Source organism: Glandiceps talaboti, chromosome 13 (assembly GCF_964340395.1).
Source record: "Glandiceps talaboti chromosome 13, keGlaTala1.1, whole genome shotgun sequence".
NCBI classification, from domain to species: Eukaryota; Metazoa; Hemichordata; class Enteropneusta; family Spengelidae; genus Glandiceps; species Glandiceps talaboti.
Genome location: NC_135561.1, coordinates 19,222,142 through 19,246,428, shown reverse-complemented (window position 1 = coordinate 19,246,428; position 24,287 = coordinate 19,222,142). Strand labels below are relative to the sequence as shown.

The window sequence follows — 24,287 nt, the reverse complement described above, 5'->3', positions numbered from 1 at the left end:
CATTTCAGAGAGTATTACTGATTTTTTTTATCTTCTATGTTGACTACAGTATTACGAATATTGAGGACAGACACCAGAATTTGTGAAATTATTGCACTTTGGGGACTGTATTTGTAAAAATATCGGCTTGATACACGTGTACGTTGGAAATTTGGAGACACTGACGGGATTGGAAAATAGTTCTTTATGGTAACTATTTTTATGCACAACTTTTCCCAAAATGTAGGACCATGCCTGCGTTAAATGGTAAGAAAACTTTGAATAAATTCTGAAACACTCAAAATCCGTCTATCAAGCAATCAGTGAGTGAGTGAGTGAGTGAGTGAGTGAGTGAGTGAGTGAGCGAGTTAACGAGACTGTCTGTCTGTCTGTCTGTCTGCCTGCCTGTCTGTCTTTCGCTGTATCTGTAGGTAAGCCGTGACCTTGAGTCAAATTGATACACATCGAGAGACACTTTGCTGGGATTATTTAACATAAATAAATAAATAAATAAATAAATTACTCGAAACAAAACCTTTCAGAACAATTCGAGAGTGGTTTTATTCACACCTAGCTTTATCATATTGAAAGGATGCATTCCTCTAATAAGGAAACATTGATAATCAAATCAAACAATTTTAGCATAACACATGTACATGCAAATACATGCAGAGAACTACATAGACATATTCTGCAATGCTTTCGTATCATGTACATTGAATTGATATAAGGATATTATTAAATATGATTCTTTACTAAATTATCTACTTCTAAAGACACGTCAAAAATATGCATTGTGATTGATTTATTGACATCTGTCTAATCTTGACAATTCTGTTCATCAGAATTATCACCGCAGTCATCATAACCATCGCAAACATAGCTGGCTGTTGTGCACTTGCCGTTGTCACATTTGAACTGTGCCTCCGAACAAACTACAGAGAAACGTATAGAAGAAATATGTCAATAATGTCATATTGAACACAATTTACGTTTATGAAATATTATTAAAATTGGATAGGTTGATAATTTTAAATTAACTTGGTGATTGATTACTTATATCGGTGACAACAAGCGTTATGTAGAGAAGTCGGATGGTCATACACGTACAGTGGACGGAACCACAATTGAATGTGTATGGAAACGAAGTATTATTTCCCATAAAGCAGATTGGTATGCTTCATAGGGACTGGTTATTTTCTAGGTGAGTTTTAGCAGTGTTCAACCGACATTTGTAATAATTACTGACATATGTAAAACAATTGCGAAGAGCAGGGATACATAGAATCGTTCCGTCTGTTCATCAAAATGACAGTAACCCCACTCCCTGTAAAAAAATCAAATGACAGTAACCCCACTCCCTGTAAAAATAAAAACAATTTGACCTACCTATCACCACACTTCTGATTTTTAAAAATAAGGTGAGTCCCTATCAAGCCATTAACCCCCGTTGGCCGAGGAAACTGAGCAGTCCCTAATGAAAACAAGTCCTTCCATGGGTTTGAAACGTACAAGAATGGAAATGTCAAATCCCTGAGAAGTTTAAAACAAATATGAACGTACCACAATCAGCCTCATCAGACATGTCTCCGCAACCATCATAACCATTACAACGTTCATAACCATAAACACATCTGGTGTTGGCACATGGAAATTGGTAGGCTCGACATTCTATAATAAAAAGTGACGTTATATTACACGAACAGGAAAGCGGAAATGTAAAGAAATACCTATTTGGCAAACCTTTGTTCAAATGAAAGGAGAAATAGTTTTTTATTGTTGCTTAGCTGACGTTTATCAACAAAACAGACCAAGTTCGTGTTTGTTATTCATTGTTTTTAAAAGAAACTATAAAATAAGAAACTTAACGTATGTGAAAGTGATATGATAAGAAAGGTATGCGAAACAAATATATCTTGAGGATTGACATCATCAATTTACAATTGCTATGGCGTCATGCTGTATGTCTGTATGTCTGTCTGTATGTATGTATGTATGTATGTATGTATGTATGTATGTATGTATGTATGTATGTATGTATGTATGTATGTATGTATGTATGTATAGAGTTAGGTAGGTAGGCATTCAATCATTCTTTATTTTATCTATCTATCTATCTATCTATCTATCTATCTATCTATCTATCTATCTATCTATCTATCTATCTATCTATCTATCTGTCTGTCTGTCTGTCTGTCTGTCTGTCTGTCTGTCTGTCTGTCTGTCTGTCTGTTTATTTATTTGTTGTTAGATATTTGTATTTATTACGTGATAATTTTAAATAATGAGAAAGATATTGTATGATGAAAACTCATCTTTGCAAATGTTCAGGATTGGATTAGGAGAACTAGAGGGATTAAGGAAACTATTCACATTCGGACATTACAACCGTGTATATGAATCGTGATGGAGGATGTTATCAACTTCCGAAAATTTGGGACAATTGTCTGAAGTCACTCGTGCGTGCGTCGTGAATTAAATTAAATTAAAGTTAAATTCGAGAATGAGATTATATAAATCAACTACTATAGTCATTGCAATATTAAAATATCTTTTTCAGGTAATTAATTAAGAAGTGTTATGAATATATTATTTATTTGATATTCAGACATATGTTGTGAGTGTACCATGTGAAATATAAAAGCGTAACTGAAAGTGCGAATCTAAAAATATCCTACCACAGTTCAGCTCATCACTCATGTCCATGCAATCTGCATTACCGTCACATTCTATCCCCCTTACGTTTTCTGGAGAAATAACGATTTCCTCCCCATCTTTGCAGCTGTATTTCTCTGAACAAAAAACATCAAATAAATATAGGTTACAAAAAGTTGTTGTTATTCATGCTCTGAACAAGGAGAATTATACTTTATAATTTCTGACTTATGGTGAAATAATTTTATGAAAAAGTATCATTTTCATCAAAAAATTGTTGTAGGTACTTAAGGAGTGCATATCCTTCATTATTGCATTCCTAGATATATATATGCTATAGGATAGTAACATCTACGACAATATGGCGGAAAGTAACATCTACGTTATTCATTGTGTAAGTATAGAAACATATTACCCAGGGAAATCCACGGAAAAGCGGTACACGTCGTGTAATTGTGATTTATTCAAATAGGTTATATTATTGTTATCAATAATTAAATCGACTGCATATATTTTCTCACCACAGTCCTTTTCATCTGAATTATCACCGCAATCATCGTAACCGCTACATTTTTGGTAGTCATATATACATAGTCCATTGTCACATCGCCATTTGCTATCAGTTGCCTCACATGCTGGTACGTGTAAGAAGGGGAGTAAAACCATTCATTAATTACATCAATGAAGGTGAATGTGTAACACTGGCAAATGCATTAACTGCAGAATGTTTATATATGATTTAGTCGTGTTAAAGCAAGTTGTAAGAATGTCTATCTTCAATAAAGTGAATTGAAATGTGATGGAGGTTATTTTTTCAGACTCTATGATGTTGGAAAGGTTCAATGGAGAACATCTAACTTCTGACGAATGAAAATGCAAGATTTTGGGTGTGAATTGTAAACACGTCTAAAATCCTTAATGGCATTATTATTTATTTTTTACATCGTGTACAACATTATCATATTATAATCATAGGAGATAGGAATACTTACGACAACCGACTTCATCACTGTGGTCTCCACAATTAAAATATCCATTACACGAATGATCCCCTGAACTCAATTTCTCGCCATCATCACATACATACCATTCTATGAATATGATAATGATACGATTGTATAGTTTTTGTGTGTATTAAGAGAGCTACTGAATGCATAGAAATTAAAACTTCCCACATTACAGATGAAATGTTAATGTAATCTATAATTGCTACATCAGTACAATAATTAAATCTCTATTAATTCAACTGAAATCTTTTCATTTCTTCATTATTCTTTTGTTTATTACACTCATTAGGATATACAAATATCACATGTCTTCTATATGTGCTAATCTGCATAGTCCAATATTCTATCATAATTTATGGTCTACTGAAAAGTGAACAGAAAAGTTCTCTGGAAAATAAGTTAAATTGGCATTGTTGACGAGAAATATGTATTTGTTTAAGATATATTTGTACTTGATAGACCAAGTCTAATTACAACATTCAAACAATTGTTTTTAAAAGTTTGCAATGGTACGAACAGGAAATGGTCTGTAAACAAACTGTGTAAACAAAAGTAATCACAAACACCAAAATGAGGCAGAGATAGACATTGAAAGAATATTCAAATAAATGAAAGTATATATAGTAATCATGGACACCGAAGTAGGGAACAGACGGACACATGCACTGGAAGTGACATAGCGAATGTCTGTCTTTATTGCAATAGATACCAACTTTTTATCCATATTACTACTTTGAAATATTTTATCACTAACAGTAAAGTTCACTTTCTTACCACAGTCATTTTCATCACTGTTATCACCACAATCGTCCCACTTATCACACCTGTTGTACGTCGAAGTACAAAGACCACTATCACATTTGAATTGATATTCATCGCAATCTGACAAAATATGATAAGTCAAGCAATAATAAAGACATTCATGATAATGAATACAACGTACATAAAATATACAAATCAGGAATTTCTTGATCCTTACTCACTTCACCCAAAAGGACAAGTAATCTTCCACATTTACAATAGCTTTGATAGGAACAAAGAATATATAAATACAAAACCATCGATTCCTACAAGGCATAGGAATACAAAGATATGTTCTCTCTTTAATCACTAACCGCAATGTATTTCGTCGGAATTATCGCCACAATTGAAGTAACCATCACATTCAGAAGCCCAGTAGACGCTTTCACCATTATCACATGTAAAGCCATCTAGTAACAAAAGAAATGGGTAAACACAATTATTTCGTTAATGGGAAGACGATTGAAGCTGATTCAACATCGCTAAACTTGGCATAGTGAGGTTTGCTCACTGGATAAGCTATCGACATACTGTATAAACTGAAATGCTGTACGTTTTGAAAATACCGATTCATTTGTTACTGGTTTTCACCTTTTCGTCGCTCTTCACATTACCTTTCGTATAGAAAGAACAACGTTGGGAGTATGCTTTGCTTGCTGTGTGACTTAGCTTAGGTGGAAGACGGATATTTTCTAGTTGTTTCATCTTTTCTTGAACGCTTCAGAACAAAGATTATTCAAAGAGTTTATTTTGAGCTACCTATTGAACGTAAATTCATTGATTCAGTGACATCTCATGGTATTTATATTATAAAAAGGTAAGCTTTTTACATATTTCATGCAATTAAACTCTGCAAGAAAATGTGTGATAGTATTGAGTCTTATACATATCTATGTTTTTTACTTGTCAAATATCTAATTTTTGCTAAATATTGTATTAAGAGCCGATGGCCTAGAACTACACGAAATGAAGATCACTGTACATGTTCGACATGACTGCATTTCTTAGGTTTAGGTATTACTAACTATCTTGAGACAATTGTTTCAAGAAATATCTTAATTCTAATGCATTTACCCAGTGTACAACAGGCCTCTTCTAAACAATGTTTATCAATTCTATTTAAGAGAGGTCGTGCAATGTAGGATCGTTGTAAACGTCCTTTCTCTCCTCAAAGCATGATAAATGATTGCTAATTGTGTTGAAATATTATTGTTGGTGGTGGTGGTGATGGTGGTCAATATAGCAAAGTGAATATTTAATGAAAACGAAATATTAACTCAGAAACAACTTCATGAATTTAAAGAACTGGGAACTGCTCCAAATTCACCTGTGAAATATGTATTACAAGGTATTTTTAGTTTCCTCAAACTCACCACATAAGTTTGTGTCTTCATCCGAGCCATCTTCACAGTCATTAATACCATCACAGCGATCGTAACTATCAATACAGGTTCCATCACCACATTCAAATTCATAACGATCGCATGCTGCAATATTGAACCAAATTACAAAAAATCAGTTCCATTCCATAGAGACAAATTTTGAAACACTTCACATGTCGTGCATAATCAAGAGTTTGAAATAAGGGTGCAAGGACAAGGGTACATATGCAAACTGTGCTGTTTATAACAATCGTTTAGTAATCCCTAAGAAAGCACCACACACACACACACACACACACACACACACACACACACACACACACACACACACACACACACATTATTCGAGAAAATAGTCCAATTTTAGTTATATTCGAAATTACATGTTGATAATTGACTTGATTATTTAATGAGTTCATCTGGTCTTGTTCAATATTAATTCCTACAGGGCGAGCAAACATGTTATAGAAGATTTTGATTTGAATAAAACTGACTTTATCTCTAACCGGTATACTATTGTGTCTTATTTGGTGTGATTATCTTCCAAAAGTACCGACGAAAACAAAAGGATAACTGTAACTTAGACATTGGTAGTTATAAGTTGAGACATGTGTTCAAGTAGATACATGTATGAATAGAAAAAGGGAAAATTAAAGAAGAAAGAATATTAATTGGGATTGAAGACTAGCCAGGAAAGAAGTACAGAAGAATAAGTTTTATTCAACCGCAAAAATATCTAATCAAGTAAAATCAAACCAATTCATATTCAATAATGTGCATGATTTGCCCTCTGCAACATCTGAACACACTGCGCCTGCTGTCTTTTTAGTTTATGTGACACACACACACACACACACACACACACACACACACACACACACACACACACACACACACTTCAGAACCCCACCCCATACAAGGGAATTGCTGTACATTTGCTCAATTTATGACCCTTTCTTTATAGGTTTCTAATATACAATTGAAACAGGTTGACTTCACGAAATTTGCCTGACTCGATAAAATGTCTCATCAACACAACTTTATTTTCTTGTTTAGTAATGAAAAGAATCTTAGCAACATTGTTACATTTTCTAATCTTAAGCTGATATTTTGTAACGGATCGTCTCTACGTTATGTACATTGTGAAAGTAGAACCTCTAAAGAAATGTCAATGCATTAAAATGTAGCAATTGTACTCCAAATTCTGTCTTGTCAGACGGCAAAATGCAGTAATGTTGATAAGATTTTAGTTGATCCAGGGGTGGTTTTTCATCAATCGTAATAGAACTAATTTTGCATTGTGATAAATACTTGTGAGGTTGATTTTAAAACAACACTTACGGCAGTCCTTTTCATCGCTTCCATCATCGCAATCATTGCCACCATCGCAGCGATAGCTACCATAGGTTAGCTGCCCATTGTCACAAACAAAATGATCTATGGTGATGAAAACAAAAAACTCCCTAAGTTCATTTCTTAATGTATGCATGTTGTTAAGTCAAATATTATAGAAGACCTATTCATTTTCCAGTAATACGGCTCTATTTTCCAGAATGCACTTAGAAAATCAAAGTTCACAAATGTCTCGAAACTTGCCATTTAAAAGTTCTCTTCTGGTCGTTTAAAAATGGTAAAGGATCTTTGGGGATTCAGGGGCTTGTTTCCAATGTTTTGTTTCCAACAGAGTATAAACAAGTATTATTGGCTTATTATAGAAATTACTATGACTCCTGACATCAATATTTTGTAGAGTTAATATTGAAGGTAATTTGTCTTGACTTTAACGGGTAATGGTTTGATTAATCTTGAACAAATTACACTATGTTAATTGAAATGCGTTTTAAAATTCAAAATGAGGGCTTATCAATTGACATGTGAAAATGTACTAATGTCACTTACCACAATTGTTTTCATCGCTCATATCACCACAATTATCTTCGATATCACACTTATAATAATCACCGATACAAACTCCATTGTCACATATGAATTTCCCGTCTTCTTCATTACAAGCTAGACATTCAAATAAATCGTCAAAATAAAGGTGTAACATATCGTATACCTTATAGGAATTCAAAATTAATTGTTCACTTGTAATAATGGCGTTATTTACCTATCAAATAATTTACTGCTATAGTTATTCCTAAAGAAATCAATTGAATTATCTCCTCTAAACAAAATCAATACCAAGACCTCTGGTTAACTATTACTTTTGATTTTTCAGGTTCAATAATATTTACAAAGTTCGTAAGAATTAATGAAAAGAAGACCATTAACTTACGACAGTTCATTTCGTCGGTCCCACTTTCACAATCTTTGTAACCATCGCAACGAGAATATTCATTAACGCAATAGCCATCACCACAATCAACTCTTGGTTCCTCACAAGCTAGTAAGATATCAATGGAAAGGGATGTAGAGATGCTACTTGTTTCATTTTCTTTTAGAATGTCCCGCTTATTATTATGAGCTTAGATATATGTATATTTCTGAAGATATTTTTATACATCCAAACTTATGTAAATTCCAGCGTTTATTATGTTCCACAGAAGAAAGTACTTTACGAAAACTATGTAATTTACTTTATAAAGCTTTTCAGACACGAAAAGAAATTCTCTGTAACTTATATTAACCTTTAAGTTCTTATTTATTTGTAAATTTTGAAGTGTAAGTCCTTGCAAAGGGGACAGAGGCCTTGAAATGCAATAGCCATAGTCATACTGATACGCTAAACTAAAATCAAAGCCTTAGACATGCATGGCAGCACGTGTGGATGTACTATTCAGAAGTGGTTTACTAATTGATGTACTGTTCTATTGAGATGGCTAGCAACATTTTGATTGTGTTAAAACGGCCCTGTTCACTGAAATACATCACACGGTGTCCTGTTATCGATAAAAGGCATGGTGTGAACAAAGGGGACAACAGGAAGAGTAGTATACATCAATATAAACATATTTTAAACAGCTTAATATAGTAAAGCCTGGTTTCAAACGTAATACATTTTGGTACTCAAAGGTTTTAGCTGAAAGATAATTTCTAATGTATTCTGACATATTTGAAAATCCGGCTTCAATTCATGTAGTTCTTCTGAATTTGCTAGTGAAAGTGAGTTCATTTTGGAGCTGATACCAACATTTTATTTTTAGCTGAATAAACTGAATACAGTTAGAGTGAGAATATATTTTAACGGTATGTAACTTTACTATTAAGCAAATATCAAAAAGTTATAATTACAGTGTACAGCAGTTTAGATGAATAATCACTTACGACAGTCCAATTCATCAGCTCCATTTTCACATTGAGGGTAGCCATCACAACGTGACCTAGCAGGTACACATGATCCATCACCACAATCAAGTTCACAAGCTTTAATCAGAAATTTGAAAAATAAAGACGACCACCAAAACATATATAAGCCAAGCCCTGTCACTTTCCTATACAAACACTTGTTTAAAACATCATTACAATACATTAAATGTCGCTGATAAAGTAGTATACTTGAAGTTCACACCAAAAGCAGCAATATGCTGGTATCTATGAACAACTACAGGTAATTATATTTTCTCTATGCTATTCGCTATGGCTATATTATGAAGTGCAAATGAATTTTGTCTCATCTTAAGTATGTTTATTAGACCAACAAATACATGGCAATGGTATTCTGTACAGTTGATGTTTTGAATATTGCTGAAAATTAGCCCATATTGGCGAATTCCGATGCTACTTGCCGACATTTAAAACAATTTGCATATACCTAATAGTACGTCACGTCATTAAATGAACATGAAACGAAATGAAACGCCCAAGCTGTTAAACCACAGGTGTTGTGTACTGTGCCTATTCTGTTGCACATGCGTTTGGGGTACTTAGAAGCATGAGTTAGACAATTCAATAGTTTGAAGCACCATGCGTAATTGCATGGTATATCTTAGTTGTATCTACTAGTATTCTCTTATACCAATTTTCTCATCTTTCTGTCCATTTTTGCGTTGTAAACATTTCTTGGAGCGGAACCCCCTGGCATGCACAGGTGACCTGGACGACCGTGTGCTTTGTCATGGCTTTAGCAGGAAAATATAATGTTAAACTTTGAAAAATAAATTGTAAACACAATATATGCACTCACGGCAGTTTTCTTCATCACTTTCATCAGGACAGTCATTGTGATTATCACAGAAGTCAAACAAACCAATGCATTCTCCACTATCGCATCGTGCTGTGAAGGTATCCTGACATGTTTCTAAAAGAAACATATTAAGAAATGAAAATTGAATACTATATAAAAAGACTATAACAAAACGTATCAATGATGTGGACACCGCCCTCTTTGACAAAAGATGAAAACGTTTATTAAATAAAAGCAATTTTGAAACCAGTTGTCCTAGCTGTTACAACGGATCACAGAATAACCAATCGATAACGAATCAACTCGATAATGTAGTAAATGTTTCCCAGTAATATCAATTTATATATATATATATATATATATGTATATATATTTAGTTATGATTCCAATATTTTGTAAATTTAATTATTTATAATTAGTTTGATGCGCTTGGTCGAGAGAAAGGACTTGGCCGAGAGGGTATACATATTTAAATCGATACGGACATTGTTACATGCGATGTAGGTCACATTGGAGAGCGCCTTCGTTAGCCCAGGTGGAAATTAACGTTCCTGGAATGTAAGTCAATATTATTAATGCTTTGGTCAGGTGTCAAGTTGCCATATAAAAGGATACACTTCGAGATATTGGCAGAGATTGTTGAAGGACTGAGTGGTCGAGACTGCTATCCTGGAAGAAGGATCTCCGTCAGAAACATCTAAAGACCATGAATGTAGAGTGAACAATAATCAGCGGACTAAAGTACTTGTATGGATCTTGGAGTGATGGAAAGTGATAGAAATTCAGGTTTGTGCTGCCGAATATCGGAGTAATATACGGTATCTGCCACGTCATTGTGTTTGCATATTGCCACGCCACGAATTTCGCGTTGAACTGCGTCGAACCCTAATGAAGGCAACACTTGGACTTCTTCTGTTGCATAATTACTGTGAACTATTTCATTGACACTTCAAGGTACTTCTCCGTCGAAACTCCAAATCTATAATGACTCTCAATAAATGAATTATGTGGGCTCTCGACCAAGCAAGGTAATTGCATGTTTACACTAGTAGTTATTTTTACAAATTTTGTTTCATTGTTTATTATTTTTATGACGTATTTAGTAAATCAATTCTTTTAAACACATACACACACATATTAATATATATATATATATATATATATATATATATATATATATATATATATATATATATATATATATATATATATATATATAATAATAATAATAATAATAATAATAATAATAATGTTTATTAATCAATGAGTACTTTGGCCACTGGCCAACTGTACAGTCTCGAAAAAAGAGAAATCAAGATAACGTCTAAGGTCAAAGGTACAGCTAGTATATAATACAAAACATAATATGGGAGATTCAAAGAATATAATACGAAAATTGAGAACATTTTTTGTTCTTATTCAACGTCTTGTAAATATAGTGTTCTTTTTTCAAAAGCATAAAATAAATATCTTGCACCGTTTCTTATAACAGTGGGATTTTGATTGTTCATAAACCTCAAAAATGTATAATCAGATAATGGTTTGTCTATATAGATTGCGGGAATATACTTTTCTCTGAGTTCTTCATAAAGAGGACAAATAAATATAAAGTGTTTCTCATCTTCAATGCTATCCAGGCACACTGGACATAGCCTGTCTTTGTGTTGGATCCCCAAATGTCTGCCCTTTTCAATCATAAGACTGTGAGCAGAAACTCTGAACTTTAATAAAGTTAAACGAAAGATAGGTTTCATCTCAATCGTAAGATACGACTCTAGGGTTAAATCTGTTTTAAATACTTTATAGCTACGCAACCTATCAAATGAACCAACAATATCACACCAGTTCTGAAAATCAATATCCAGACAGCGTTGACGGAAATTGATTTCAAACAAGTTTTCATCTCCAACCCCTTGATTGTACCATGTTTCAGCAAAACCGTACATAAATAGAATTGATTTAAGATTTTTCACCCAACATTCTTTGTTGGCATTTGCTAATGTACACTGTAAACGATAGCAATGTAAGACATAACGGCTTTGACTCATGTTTAGAATTCTGAGCCAATATTTAACTATTTTAACCAACCGTAATGCTCTTAAAGTTGGACGGCCTAACTCTCCATATACTGCTACATATACGATTTATGTGATGAAAGTAAAAATTTACAAAACTTTATATGAACATTTTCAATGGTTTGCCCTTCATGATAACCCCATATCTCACTTCCGTAGTGCAAAATCGGCAGAATATTAGTGTCAAAAATTTTAAAACACAGTGGAATTGGTACTCGGCCCAATTTTCTGAGGTTGATCATTAAAGCATGCATAGCTTTAGATGCTTGCTCAGCCAATTGTTCTTGAGCTTTTGTCCAGATTCCACGGGAAGACAGTTTAAAGCCTAAATACACATAGTATGAAACCGTTTCAATTGTTTGTTGTCCATAAGAACATTTTTCATAATTCCATAACACCATTTCTAAACACTATAACCTTGGTTTTACTAAGATTTACTTTCAATTTGTACTTATCACAGTAATTTTTAAGTTTAGAAAGCAGTCTTTGAATTCCAATTGCATTATATGACATGAAAACTAGGTCGTTGGCAAAAAGAAGATAAAACAGTTTGAGCAAACCAATTGAACACCCAACATCATTACCAAGGATATGATCAGAGCTAAGCTCTTCATGCAAATCATTAATAAAAAAGGAGAAGAGAAAGGGGACAGAATACAACCTTGCCTGACCCCTACTGGGCAGTTGAAAAATTCTGTTAGTCCTGAGGGTGTTAAAACACAGGCTTTTACCTTGCTGTACATAGAGTACAATATTCGATACATATTTCCCTTGACACCCGCATTACCTAGTTTGAAAAACATAGCTACCCGATCGACCCTATCAAATGCCTTCTCGAAGTCAATAAATGCACAGTAGAATCTACCCCGCTTGGTAGTCAGGTATTTCTGAATGAGAGTGTGTATAATGAAAATATTGTCTATAGTACTATACCCCGCTCTGAAACCAGCTTTTTCTTCTCTTCTGTATTCAAATATCTCATCCCATTTACAAAGCCTATTATACAATATTCTTGTAAATATTTTACTTGTAATCGATGGTAACGATATTCCACGATAATTACTTGCTGTCTGTCTCGATCCTTTTTTGTGAATCGGGAAAATAATGCCCTCCGACCAGGCCGTAGGAAAAATCCCCGAACTGAAAACTGTGTTGAATAAATGACAGAGTATGCCACTTAAATTTTGACAACAATGTTTATAAAATTCTGGAGGGATACCGTCAGGACCAGGTGATTTTCCTGCTTTCAAATGTTTAATACTTATTTCCACTTCCTCCTCTGTGATAGGATAATTCAATATGTCATCAGAAACCAGATTATTGTGGGCAGAAGAAAAATCTCCACTCCCAAAACTTGCCACGGTAGATTCAAAGATTTTCCAATGATCGGAATAATCGTAATTGAGATTATGCGTACCTGGATTAAATAAAGATTTGAAAAACTCAAACCATTCAAGTGAACTAATGGAGAACGGAATAGAAACCCTGGTTTGTCTGATAAAACCCAAAAATCGTCTACTATCCTTATCTTGTGCTGCTTTATTGAACTCTGAAATTCTATTGTCACAACATAGTTGTTTTTTCTTCTTGATCAATGTTTTGTACTCGCTTCTCAAAGCCTTGTAACATTCTAAATCGTTTAAAGACCTTGTGCGCCTGAACAACCTCACAACTTTATGTAAATTTATCTTAGTACATCTACAATCTCCATCAAACCGCTCATTTACAGGATGTTTGGGACGTTTCTTATCTGATCTAGTACGTCTATCGGGAAGTAGTCCATAGAAGAGATCATTAAATTTAAATAAAGCTTCATCTACACCAAAATGCTCCAAGTTCATATCAATTGCTCGAATTCTACGTTCATATACACCATTTGAGAAATCGTCCTTGAATGTATTACATATCTCTTCACTAACTTTAAATCTACGATATTTTGGACTATCCTGTATATGTATATATATACATATTAATCTTGATGTTTAAAAGACAAGATTGCCCCTAACTGATAATAATAAACCTCAAGATTGTCTTGGAATTGAAATGCCAGTGACGTTACTTAGACTATGAGTAAATAATTGACGTTTGCAAACAACAAGTTTCGATCGGTCACGTGGTTTTGCATATATAACCATGCCCTTAGGAACAAGCGAATTATATATTAGCTGTAAAGAAAATAACTTCCATAAAATAAACGCAACTATCGCGAGTAATTATGACCAAGCCCTTAACAGATGTAAATAATATTTATAATGCAATTCGCAAATGTAACAAGTTGTGTGCATGAAATTTCGAAATATGAACAGCAGTGATGGAGTAGTCAAGTGTAGCATTTATTCCAAAACTAAAGACATTCAAAACAATCCCTTTTGCTACAAGTCAAACAGTATTGTGTGTATTTTCTAATATACAAGTATTGATAACTGTCAATTTCTAAAACTGACAGCATAACAACACCATTCCCTTAGCAACTGATGTAGTGCAGTCATCTTAAATGTTAACAAACAATATAATGATGAGATTTCAAAAAATGATCAAAACACATATAGCAACCAATAACATAACCTTAGCAACAACGGTAAGTTAGTGTAATTCATGATAACAATGGCAACGGGATAAATCTGACTGAGTATTCCAAACGCTTACGATACTGATCCCTCTCCCATAGCAAACTGAAAGTATAATGAAAGCAGTGAACCATCGTCGAGTATATATGTATTCGAAGGACAAACATAAATGTCTGCCAACTAGGACCTCGCCTATAACAACGAGGACTTTTCATTGAACAAGAGTGATAGTCTACAATAGAGAATGAGCATTTGATTGATATCAAGGTGCCAAAAAGACCCAAAACAATGATATCGCATCTTACGGTTAGAACATTTCGGCGTATGTGCCATTCCTTGTGGCTCTATGTGTACATGATTAATCAATTATATAATACACACCATGGTTGTGTTTTGAAAGTACCAACGTCATCACGAGCAAGGACGTACAGTTATGTCATACTTACCTCTGTCACAGTCCACTTCATCGGAGTTATCTCCACAATTATCGTCCCCATTACAAAGATCTTTCTCTGTTATCAAAACTCCATTGTCACAGGGTATTAATACTGTAACATCAAACAGAATTTAGTTAGCAGTTGTACATCTAACTTTGCATCAAGAGTTCAGATTAACAACAGAATGGCTGTTAGAAAATAATTGCTATGAAATACACACACATATACTGTCACACACACACACACACACACACACACACACACACACACACACACACACACACACACACACACACACACACACACACACTACTGACTGAATAACTTACTGAGGTTCCATTTTATCACCAACAATCATAAAGCATAATTATGCAAGTTGATATTATAGGCGTAGTCAGTACAACTTGTATGGGACAGAAATAAGTTTGACACTTTTTTTAAAACTGTTTTTTCTTCTTCTCATAAACTCACCGCAGCCATCTTCGTCACTCCAGTCACCACAGTCGTTGTAACCGTCACAGATACTATATTCCCACGTACATCTACCATTAGCACAATTACTTTGCATTGGTTTATCACAGGCTTTTTGAGGGCAAACAAACAATCAATTAAATGAATTACTGTTGAGGAGATATACTTGAATTACAAGGGAAAACGCTGATCTTAATTATCTTATGAATAATTTATGCTAAATATTTAATGATAGTGTTCTAGTTTTTATCTTTTCGCAAAGCTGCAACTGGCACACTTTTTGAAAATGTTTACTAACATACACCTAATACCGTATTGCATCACATATGGGTAACCTTATTTTTGTAGCTGTACACACGATAATAAAAATAAATTGATTTTTGGGTCCCCACCCAAAAATCAGAGACCTTAACGACGATCACAATTTCAACATATTTCTATACTTTTTATTGATGACGGCGATCACTGATTATCCTGTAAATTATCTAATTATTGGCATTTTAACAGTAAGTTCAGCGAATAAATTGTGGTTGGCTGATTGAAAAATGATATCCCAGTTACAATTTGTCTAGTTTTAGCATAGGGTAAGAGATTCAAAAGATGTAAGCTTGCGAGTACACCACGTACAAATATTAACCACTAATTAACAGATACGTTGGGTATTTATAGTCCAATGCCCAACCGTTAGTGAACACATATTTGGTTATTTGATGCTGGTGCAGGTTTCAGGGTTCCTTTCATTTAGCATATCGAAGAAAATATTTCTATAGTTATAACAAATAATAAAAATATTTTATTGTGGTTGACTAATTGAAAAATGATATCCTAGTTACAAATAGTCCAGTTTTAGCATATGGTAAGAGATTCAAAAGCGAGCTTTGACGCAAGGTGTAAACTGGCGAGTACACCATGTACAAATATTAACCACTTATTAACAGATACGATGTATATTTATCCTCCAATGCACATTTTAAGTGACTATATCTTTGGTTATTTGATGAAAAGATGTCAGCTGGTGTAGGTTTAAGCTTTCCTCCTCGTTAATTTTGCATATCAAAGAAAATATTTCTAAACTTATAACAAGTAATGAAACTATCAAAGCATGGTAGAAGTAGGAAAACACAGTAAATTTGTGTTACTCATAAACAATACAAACAAGTACCCTTTTTGTTATCCATGTGTCCATGTTTCTAGATGCCATACAACAAATGTTATGACTGAATGTATTGGGATAAAAGTCGTATAGTACATAATTAATGTTAAAATTTGTAGTTAGTATCTAAATGAAAACGCTTACCACAATCCATTTCATCACTGCCATCTGTACAATCTGCATATCCATCACAAACGTAACGTTCGGGTATTGTTGATTCTCCAGAGACTGCCTGACACTCAACTAAAAGAAATAGTTACTTTTAATTATTATTGTCTCCTGGTATGTGTTTATTTAAGTAGCTTGATTTGCCTTTGGAAATTGTTCAAGGGAAACCAATGTTTCTGATATGGGAAGGAAACTACACTAACTTCGACCTGCAAATCGCAGAACAGTGAGCAGACTAAACTTCCTTAAAGCTACACATAATATAATTGCTTTCCGGAATGATAAACTACCATATGGGAAACACGTTCTATTATGGTATATGTGTCTGGTTCTTCCCACATCCTGATTAGGATCGAGGAAGCCTTCACTAACTACAAGGGTGGGGGGTTGGGGGTCGAAATGCAAGAATTATAATTTTATCTCTAAGACTCCGATCCGAGGCTGGTCGATTAAAAAGAGCAGTCGAATTGATGGGGTTATTATGGTAATATTATGATAATAATATTAGTGAAATGTAGTGAATTAACTGTTAGTTGTGGTGTGAGGAGAGGAGCATGTCTCACAGTACTAAAGAAAGAACAGTGTGGTGAGATATTGGGGATAATGTGGTGGAGTGGAGATGTGAACCTTAGTATGTCCTGAGATTGTCAGTTGTGCGATAATCTAATCTAGTCTTTGGGAGTTCTGACATTCAACTCAACCAATGACATCGATCCAAACACACGCATTGATTTAATGCAAACACAAAGTCACTGTGGTGGTAATACAGGGAAACAATGAATGCTTTTAAAAAGTATCAACGTGGTGTGGAAAATTCCCTGTTTGTAGGGGGATTCGAACCTAGGGCGTCCTGTATGTATACGCCACAGGGCTCTGGGAGGTGGTTTTGAGATATTATTTTTTATTGAAATATTTGAACAGTGGGAGGGTCCTGTTCTAGAGAAAGGCTTTTGAGGGCGGGTAATTTTTAGTACAACGGACTTGGGGGAGAGTCACATTTTATGCTACTATACAGACCGTGCATTGCAGTGCAAAAACACTGTTCTTCCAATGATCCCTGTTGTGCAAGATGTACAGACAAATAATGAAAACTGACGACAAACAATACAAGAATAAGGGGAAAGTTAAAAATAGAACCAAAAAAAGCTACAACAAAAAGTGAAATGAAAGACAACAGTAAAAACAAAGTAAAACATTTCTTTCTTAAGTTCTCTTTTAAAAGGCCTCTGAACTAGGATCGATTAAATGATATAAATTATTCAATAAATCTGCACCTTAAAATGAGTATGCTCGCCATAATCAGTCTTAACCTTATGTATGAGTATGTTATAATTACTGGCAATCCTAGTATTGTGACAGTGGAGAGAATTTGATTTGAACGGTGTAGTAAGATAGCATGGAGCACTATATGTGATGATATATTTGTACATTAAAATTATCAGTTGACGTTTGACTGAAGAGTACTCCAGCCTTAGCTATGGTATTCCCCATTATATTCTGTATTTGTACCACGTGATATCCCTAGCAATAAAAGATTAACAGTATTCAGAAGTCTTGGCCGTGTTACACCAGATATTCACTGCGTAGTCAAAATGGGTGAGGACAAGAGTGTTAAACATCACCCTCATTTGTTTGAAGGGAAGAAAGTGGAGAATTCTGGCGAGCAGACCATTACCCCAATATCTTGCAAGTGCAACGCTGTTCCCCCTCAACTATTGTGAGATCTGCTCCTCTCCTCACACCACAATTAACAGTTAATTCACTGCATGTCAATGAACTATTATGAAATTACTTTACAATGGTGGTAGTGGTGGGATGTAGTGGCAGTGGGATTTGTAACCAGAGGCAGAGCTGGCATCATGCCAAGTCACAAAATAATACAAAGATAAATAAAAAATAATGAGTGAATGTAAAATGAGACTCCTAATTTACATTTTCTAGAATATGGTCCTCCCCACCCCACCATCCCCCAAGGACCAGTTGGTAAAATGTAACCTCACAATCTCCCTGTAATTAACGAATGTTACATTACAAGAATTTGACATCACCGTTCTTATCATGCAGAGCTGAATATTGGTAAGATCTAAAGGACGCCGCCAGCGTTACGCCTGCGTTGATAGTAGCTGAGGTACATCTAATCAATAAACGTATTAGATTACACAACTATCTATCTATCATCCTGACACAGTGATTACACTCTATATAACCATTTTTTACTATCACTCACATGTACTTTCTTCATGGTCCTCACAGTTTCCCTCGTCAGCCTTGTTTAGACACTGGGGATAACCATCACATTTATTCGACATTGGTATCATTCGTCCAAATTCACATTCAAAGCGAGGTTCAGCTGAAATAGAACGTTTATGTATTATATATTGATTTGGTTAAAATTAATTTTTAATCACAGCTGTTGTACCGTATCTTGCAAAAATATCAACAAACACATGGAACAGGCTCAAGGCTCATATAAAAGAAATACACCAAGAATGTTCAAGAAAATACATATAAAAATCCTCAAAAACCAAACTAATGCAAAAAAGCAAATAGTGATATAAATCAATAAAGAATATCTCACCATTGCCTGCACTGGAGGGAGTCATGGTACATACATGAATAAATACACTGTACATAAATATTACTAATATTATCTAAAACTCTCTTAACAAAATCATAAACACTTTTCTGGACAAGTTCACCAAAGGACAAAACTGAGTAACAAACAAACATAGAACTTATACTACACCGCCTGGACAAATTAAAGTTTTTTCTAAAGTGATTATTATACGTAACTCGAACTTTGTTGTATGTTTTCAACATAAAATTAGACCACAAATGACAACAGTATAAAATTGAACAAAAAGACTTGAGCAACCTAGCCTTTACTTGATTAGAACAAAATACAACATTCCTGCATAGAATGTTACCACGTACGTAAAGTAATCACATTTGTCTAGTAATATCATCATCATCCATGAAGCTACTGAGAACAAATACACCCAGATATTTGTACGAGTCAACAAAGCAAAACTTATTATCATTCAAAGAAATAACAGGGGTGTTTAAAAGCTTAAAGTTTTTGGGCATCACAACCATACAAACTGTTTGGTTTCTGATTATAGATAATATCATGTTCGATACCGTAAATCTCGCAAATATGAATAAGCTTTTGTAAACCCTTGCTAGAGGGGCTGAAGACAATTAAATCATCGGCATATCAAACGTGATTCAAAAGTCTACTACTAATCAGACATCCAACCTTATGAGAAGACAAACGATGGCTCAGCTCATCAATATAAACGTTAGAAAAACGTGGAGATAACCCCCCCCCCCCCCCTTGGCGAACGCCATTATGAACAGTAAAGGTAGAGGAGACGTCAGCTCCCCATTTAACATACACTAGCTGAGATCTATACCAAAATACTATCTAACGCACAAAAATTACAGGAACTCCTCTTAGTAAAAGCTTTTTAAAAGTGACAAGTGATTAACTCGATCGAATGCTTTAGAAGCATCCGTAAAACATAAAAACATTGGACTCTTATGAGACTTGATTGGATAACTTCCTTCAGGAGATATATACATTGGTCAGTAGAGTGTTTAGCCTTGAAGCGAAATATACAAATGTGACTCGATATAGTTAAGTAGAACATGTTCAAGCACTTTTGAAATGACAGATGAAAGGGCAATATGTCTATAGTTACCCTTATCAGTGACTTTCCCAGCCTTATCCTTAATGATAGGCACCTAAACTTAGACATATTATTGTTGTTATTATTATCAATTCACAACTAGTTCCTGTATGGCAATTTTTTCAAAAAATGTATAATCTTGATTTTCAAGTAAATTAGCTACTTAGACATATTGTTACATAACTAGTTGCATTACTAGTTTCAAGTATTCTGTCATGAACGACAAATTGGGTGAGACTTACTGCAAGTAAGTTCATCTTCACCATTAGGGCAGTCACGCAATCCATCACAAATGTGAAACTTAGGAACACAAGTCAAGCCATCCGAACAGGCAAATTCTGATGGATAACATTCTGAAAATGATAATTACCGATGTTTATTACCATAGATGAAAAAAAATACAAGAAATGTACATTAAACAGATATGATTACTATCAATTATAAAATATTTATATTTATTGGATAATTACAAACGTAAACTGTATAAAATATAGCTGATGATAATTCTTTGCCATAATTATAGTGGAAATTATCTTTCCATCTCATTTATATTACATTTGTTAATTGCAAATTATATAAAAATACTCATTTTATCACAGTATTTAAATTCGTATTATAGTTATTAATTGTAACAACATAATGTGGACAAAATGTTTGCAGAAAAGAAAACTTGATAGTTTACACACAGTCACAATACTTTTGAAATAATTCTATCATTTATTTAGTACCTATGGTGACTAGTTATCACTTTCACGTATTTATTTTGGACAATATTGTTTCAGCTGAATAAAAGTCAATTAAATATACACTTACGTTCTCAGTATGTAAATGTCATGAAAACTATTGCTAATATAAACATGGGTCTACCTTGTACGGGTGCTACACATGTCTTTCCACAGTCTGTATCACAGCATTTATGATCAGAAGGACACTCGGCATCGCTTATACACTTGATGTTACATGAATCAACAGATCTGCTCCATGGACACTGCCCTGGCTTTAAACCTACATGGGGACATATTACATACAGTAAAGTCTTTACTACCCAAAAACTGAGATGTTGATTGCCTATTGTAGTAGAACTGCAACACATTTTGATTCAGCTATAACGTCATAATTTCCCTTTCCCCATTTCCCCCTTTCCCCCTTTCCCCCTTTCTGTCTGTCTGTCTGTCTGTCTGTCTGTCTGTCTGTCTGTCTGTCTGTCTGTCTGTCTGTCTGTCTGTCTGTCTGTCTGTCTGTCTGTCTGTCTGTCTGTCTGTCTGTCTGTCTGTCTGTCTGTCTGTCTGTCTGTCTGGATATTTGGTTGTCTGTCTGTCTGTCTGTCTGTCTGTCTGTCTGTCTGTCTGTCTGCCTGTCTGTCTGTCTGTCTGTCTGTCTGTCTGGTTGGTTATCTGTCTGTCCGTCTCGCTCACATTATTCTGAAATATTTTTTGATAGACATGAAATGTACTGTATTATGTCAATGGCTTTATATTGACATATAATTCTGTGATGATGTTATTTGACAATTACTTCGTTTCAAAATCTTGCCTTTTTAAATTATAATAATTGTTGTTTTAAGGTACCAATACATGTAACTACATGTACCTATGATGTATGTCTATGAATGTTCTCAATCATCAAGGTATGATGTTGATAAAGACGTAATATGATTATAATCTATTCTACTGGACGAGCTGTTGTTTCGAATTCGAACAGTTTCACGTCCTATTCTCGTCGCTACTTCAGGCCGACTGATGACATAACGACAAATGTTTGATGTCACCTGGCGGAGTAGAATTGTCATGTGATGAGATGGAAACCATCAAGGATTTTTCCTAATCACTGTATTGTATGAACCCAGAAGCGCAGAGGATAGGGCGTGAAACTGTTGCCTTTCGAAAAAACGGCTAGATTACTTTTGGAAAACAAATTATAAAATAAATTTACAGCGCAACAGGTATGAAACTATGATTGTTTGGTAAAGTAAACACCTGTTAAATCAACTATTTGCATATCACGACCCAGGCAATAAAACCCTACCTTTGCAGATTGGTGGATCTCTGTTTGCAGGAGTGAATGTTCTCGCAATTATGTTACCATATGGTGTAAGGCATGCACATATTCCATGTGAACATTGCAAGCTTTCAAAACGTCCGTCTTTATGACATTTAACATCTACGCCAGCGAATATATAGTCAATATGTTCATAGCGTACAGATTCTATCATTGCCCGTAACTCATGGCAATGTCGTGGAACTTCGCCTTTGCCAATATTATTGCCTATCAGAAGAAACAAAGAAAAGTTAATGTGTTAATAGATAGCAGAATAGTTATTAGGTATTCCAGTAGACGCAGTGATTTTGTATCATTCATTGAAGCTTCTCGGTTGACTGTGTCTGTCAGCTCTCTTAACTTGGTCTGCTTGACTCATTCTATATGTCTTGCTATTGCCTTGTTACATAAAAGTATATAACTCACCTATACTGTTGGCATGGGAGAGACCACAGAAGGCATAAATGATAACCACACTAAACCACCACACCATAACCATTTTCGTGAATACGTAGTTTGTCAGAGCCAAATTTGAAATGACTTTTGAATCTGTTCACAGCAGTATTTATACGTTCTTTCAATTTCCCTTTGTAGTTTAATTAGCTTAGTTGCTTAAATATTCCAAATTAAACAAATTTCAGCAATTTCTCCAAATTACAAAAGCAATTTCCGAAATTTCATTTTCAAACGAGTCATTTCCAGCGTGATTAAAAGTTAAATACATTCAGTGTGACTAATTGACTATGCAAAATGGCTAATTGATCTCTCATCCCCTTAACAGGATGAAAAAAATATTAATATTTACATTTAGAATGTCAATTTATAAAACTACAACATATTTCTCAAAATATTTCTTGAAAGGAAATCCCACGTTTTTACTAATGTCTGCCTCCACAACAGTAAGCTACAAAATAATGGGATATTAATATTGTCACGTGTGTCGGAAGTACACCCTTACAATGCTGACGCGACATTGGCGTCAATGTGGGATTTGTTTCTAAATTCCCTTTTTTTGACTAGACTAGAATAGTTTACAACTATTGACCTAGTATTCATTCTCACAATAATGAACATCCATGACAAACTCCAACCTGATTTAAAATGAATGCCTCCCGTAATGGAATCACTAATTATGCAAATAACTCATTAAACTAAAAAAACTATGGTAACAGGCTTTGTTTTTGGACAAGCGTGCATTCTTAGGTTAATGTATGTGCCAAATTATATGTTAACACTGTAAGGTACATCAACAAATTTTATAGGACAAATGTATGTTGTTATGTTTAACAAATATACTAAATTATATTGAAATTGAAGTATGCAGTCTTAAGATATTGCTTAATTAGTTGATTCCATTAATATGCAAATTTCTCTATTAAAACATTAACAGATCTGGCTCAAAACCTAATCAGGTCTCGCCATTACCCTAAAGATTATATATTCCAAATTTCATTACAATTGAGCTTGTCGATTTTTAGAAAATGATAACACAGACACACACATGGACAGACAGACAGACAGACAGACAGACATACAGACAGACAGACAGACAGACAGACAGACAGACAGACAGAAGGACGGACAGACAGACAGACAGACATTCCCCTTTTAATACCTCCTGTACCCTTACGGGGGGTAAAAAGAAGCGGACTCAAGATGGAACCCTGAGGTACACCTGATATAACCTTTTGCCATTTAGATGACGTACCTCCAATGACAACACGCTGTTGTCGA

General features: G+C 34.4%; 1 protein-coding gene across 1 annotated transcript; it reads right to left on the bottom strand.

Annotated features, from left to right (window-relative positions):
* Nucleotides 1–542: 542 nt before the first annotated feature.
* On the bottom strand, nt 543–23,072 carry LOC144444702 (uncharacterized). The gene is made up of 21 exons (XM_078134222.1): nt 22,980–23,072; nt 22,542–22,781; nt 21,384–21,521; nt 20,759–20,869; nt 19,052–19,174; nt 16,801–16,899; nt 15,504–15,614; nt 15,042–15,143; nt 9,954–10,067; nt 9,095–9,193; nt 8,106–8,213; nt 7,724–7,837; nt 7,166–7,261; nt 5,816–5,929; nt 4,757–4,852; nt 4,416–4,523; nt 3,627–3,725; nt 3,156–3,269; nt 2,658–2,771; nt 1,543–1,650; nt 543–914 (listed from the first exon to the last, which is right to left on the bottom strand). Exons 1-21 carry the CDS (start codon nt 23,050–23,052, stop codon nt 799–801), a joined length of 2,397 nt encoding a protein of 798 aa, XP_077990348.1. The 5' UTR covers nt 23,053–23,072; the 3' UTR covers nt 543–798.
* Between the last annotated feature and the right edge of the window lie 1,215 nt (nt 23,073–24,287).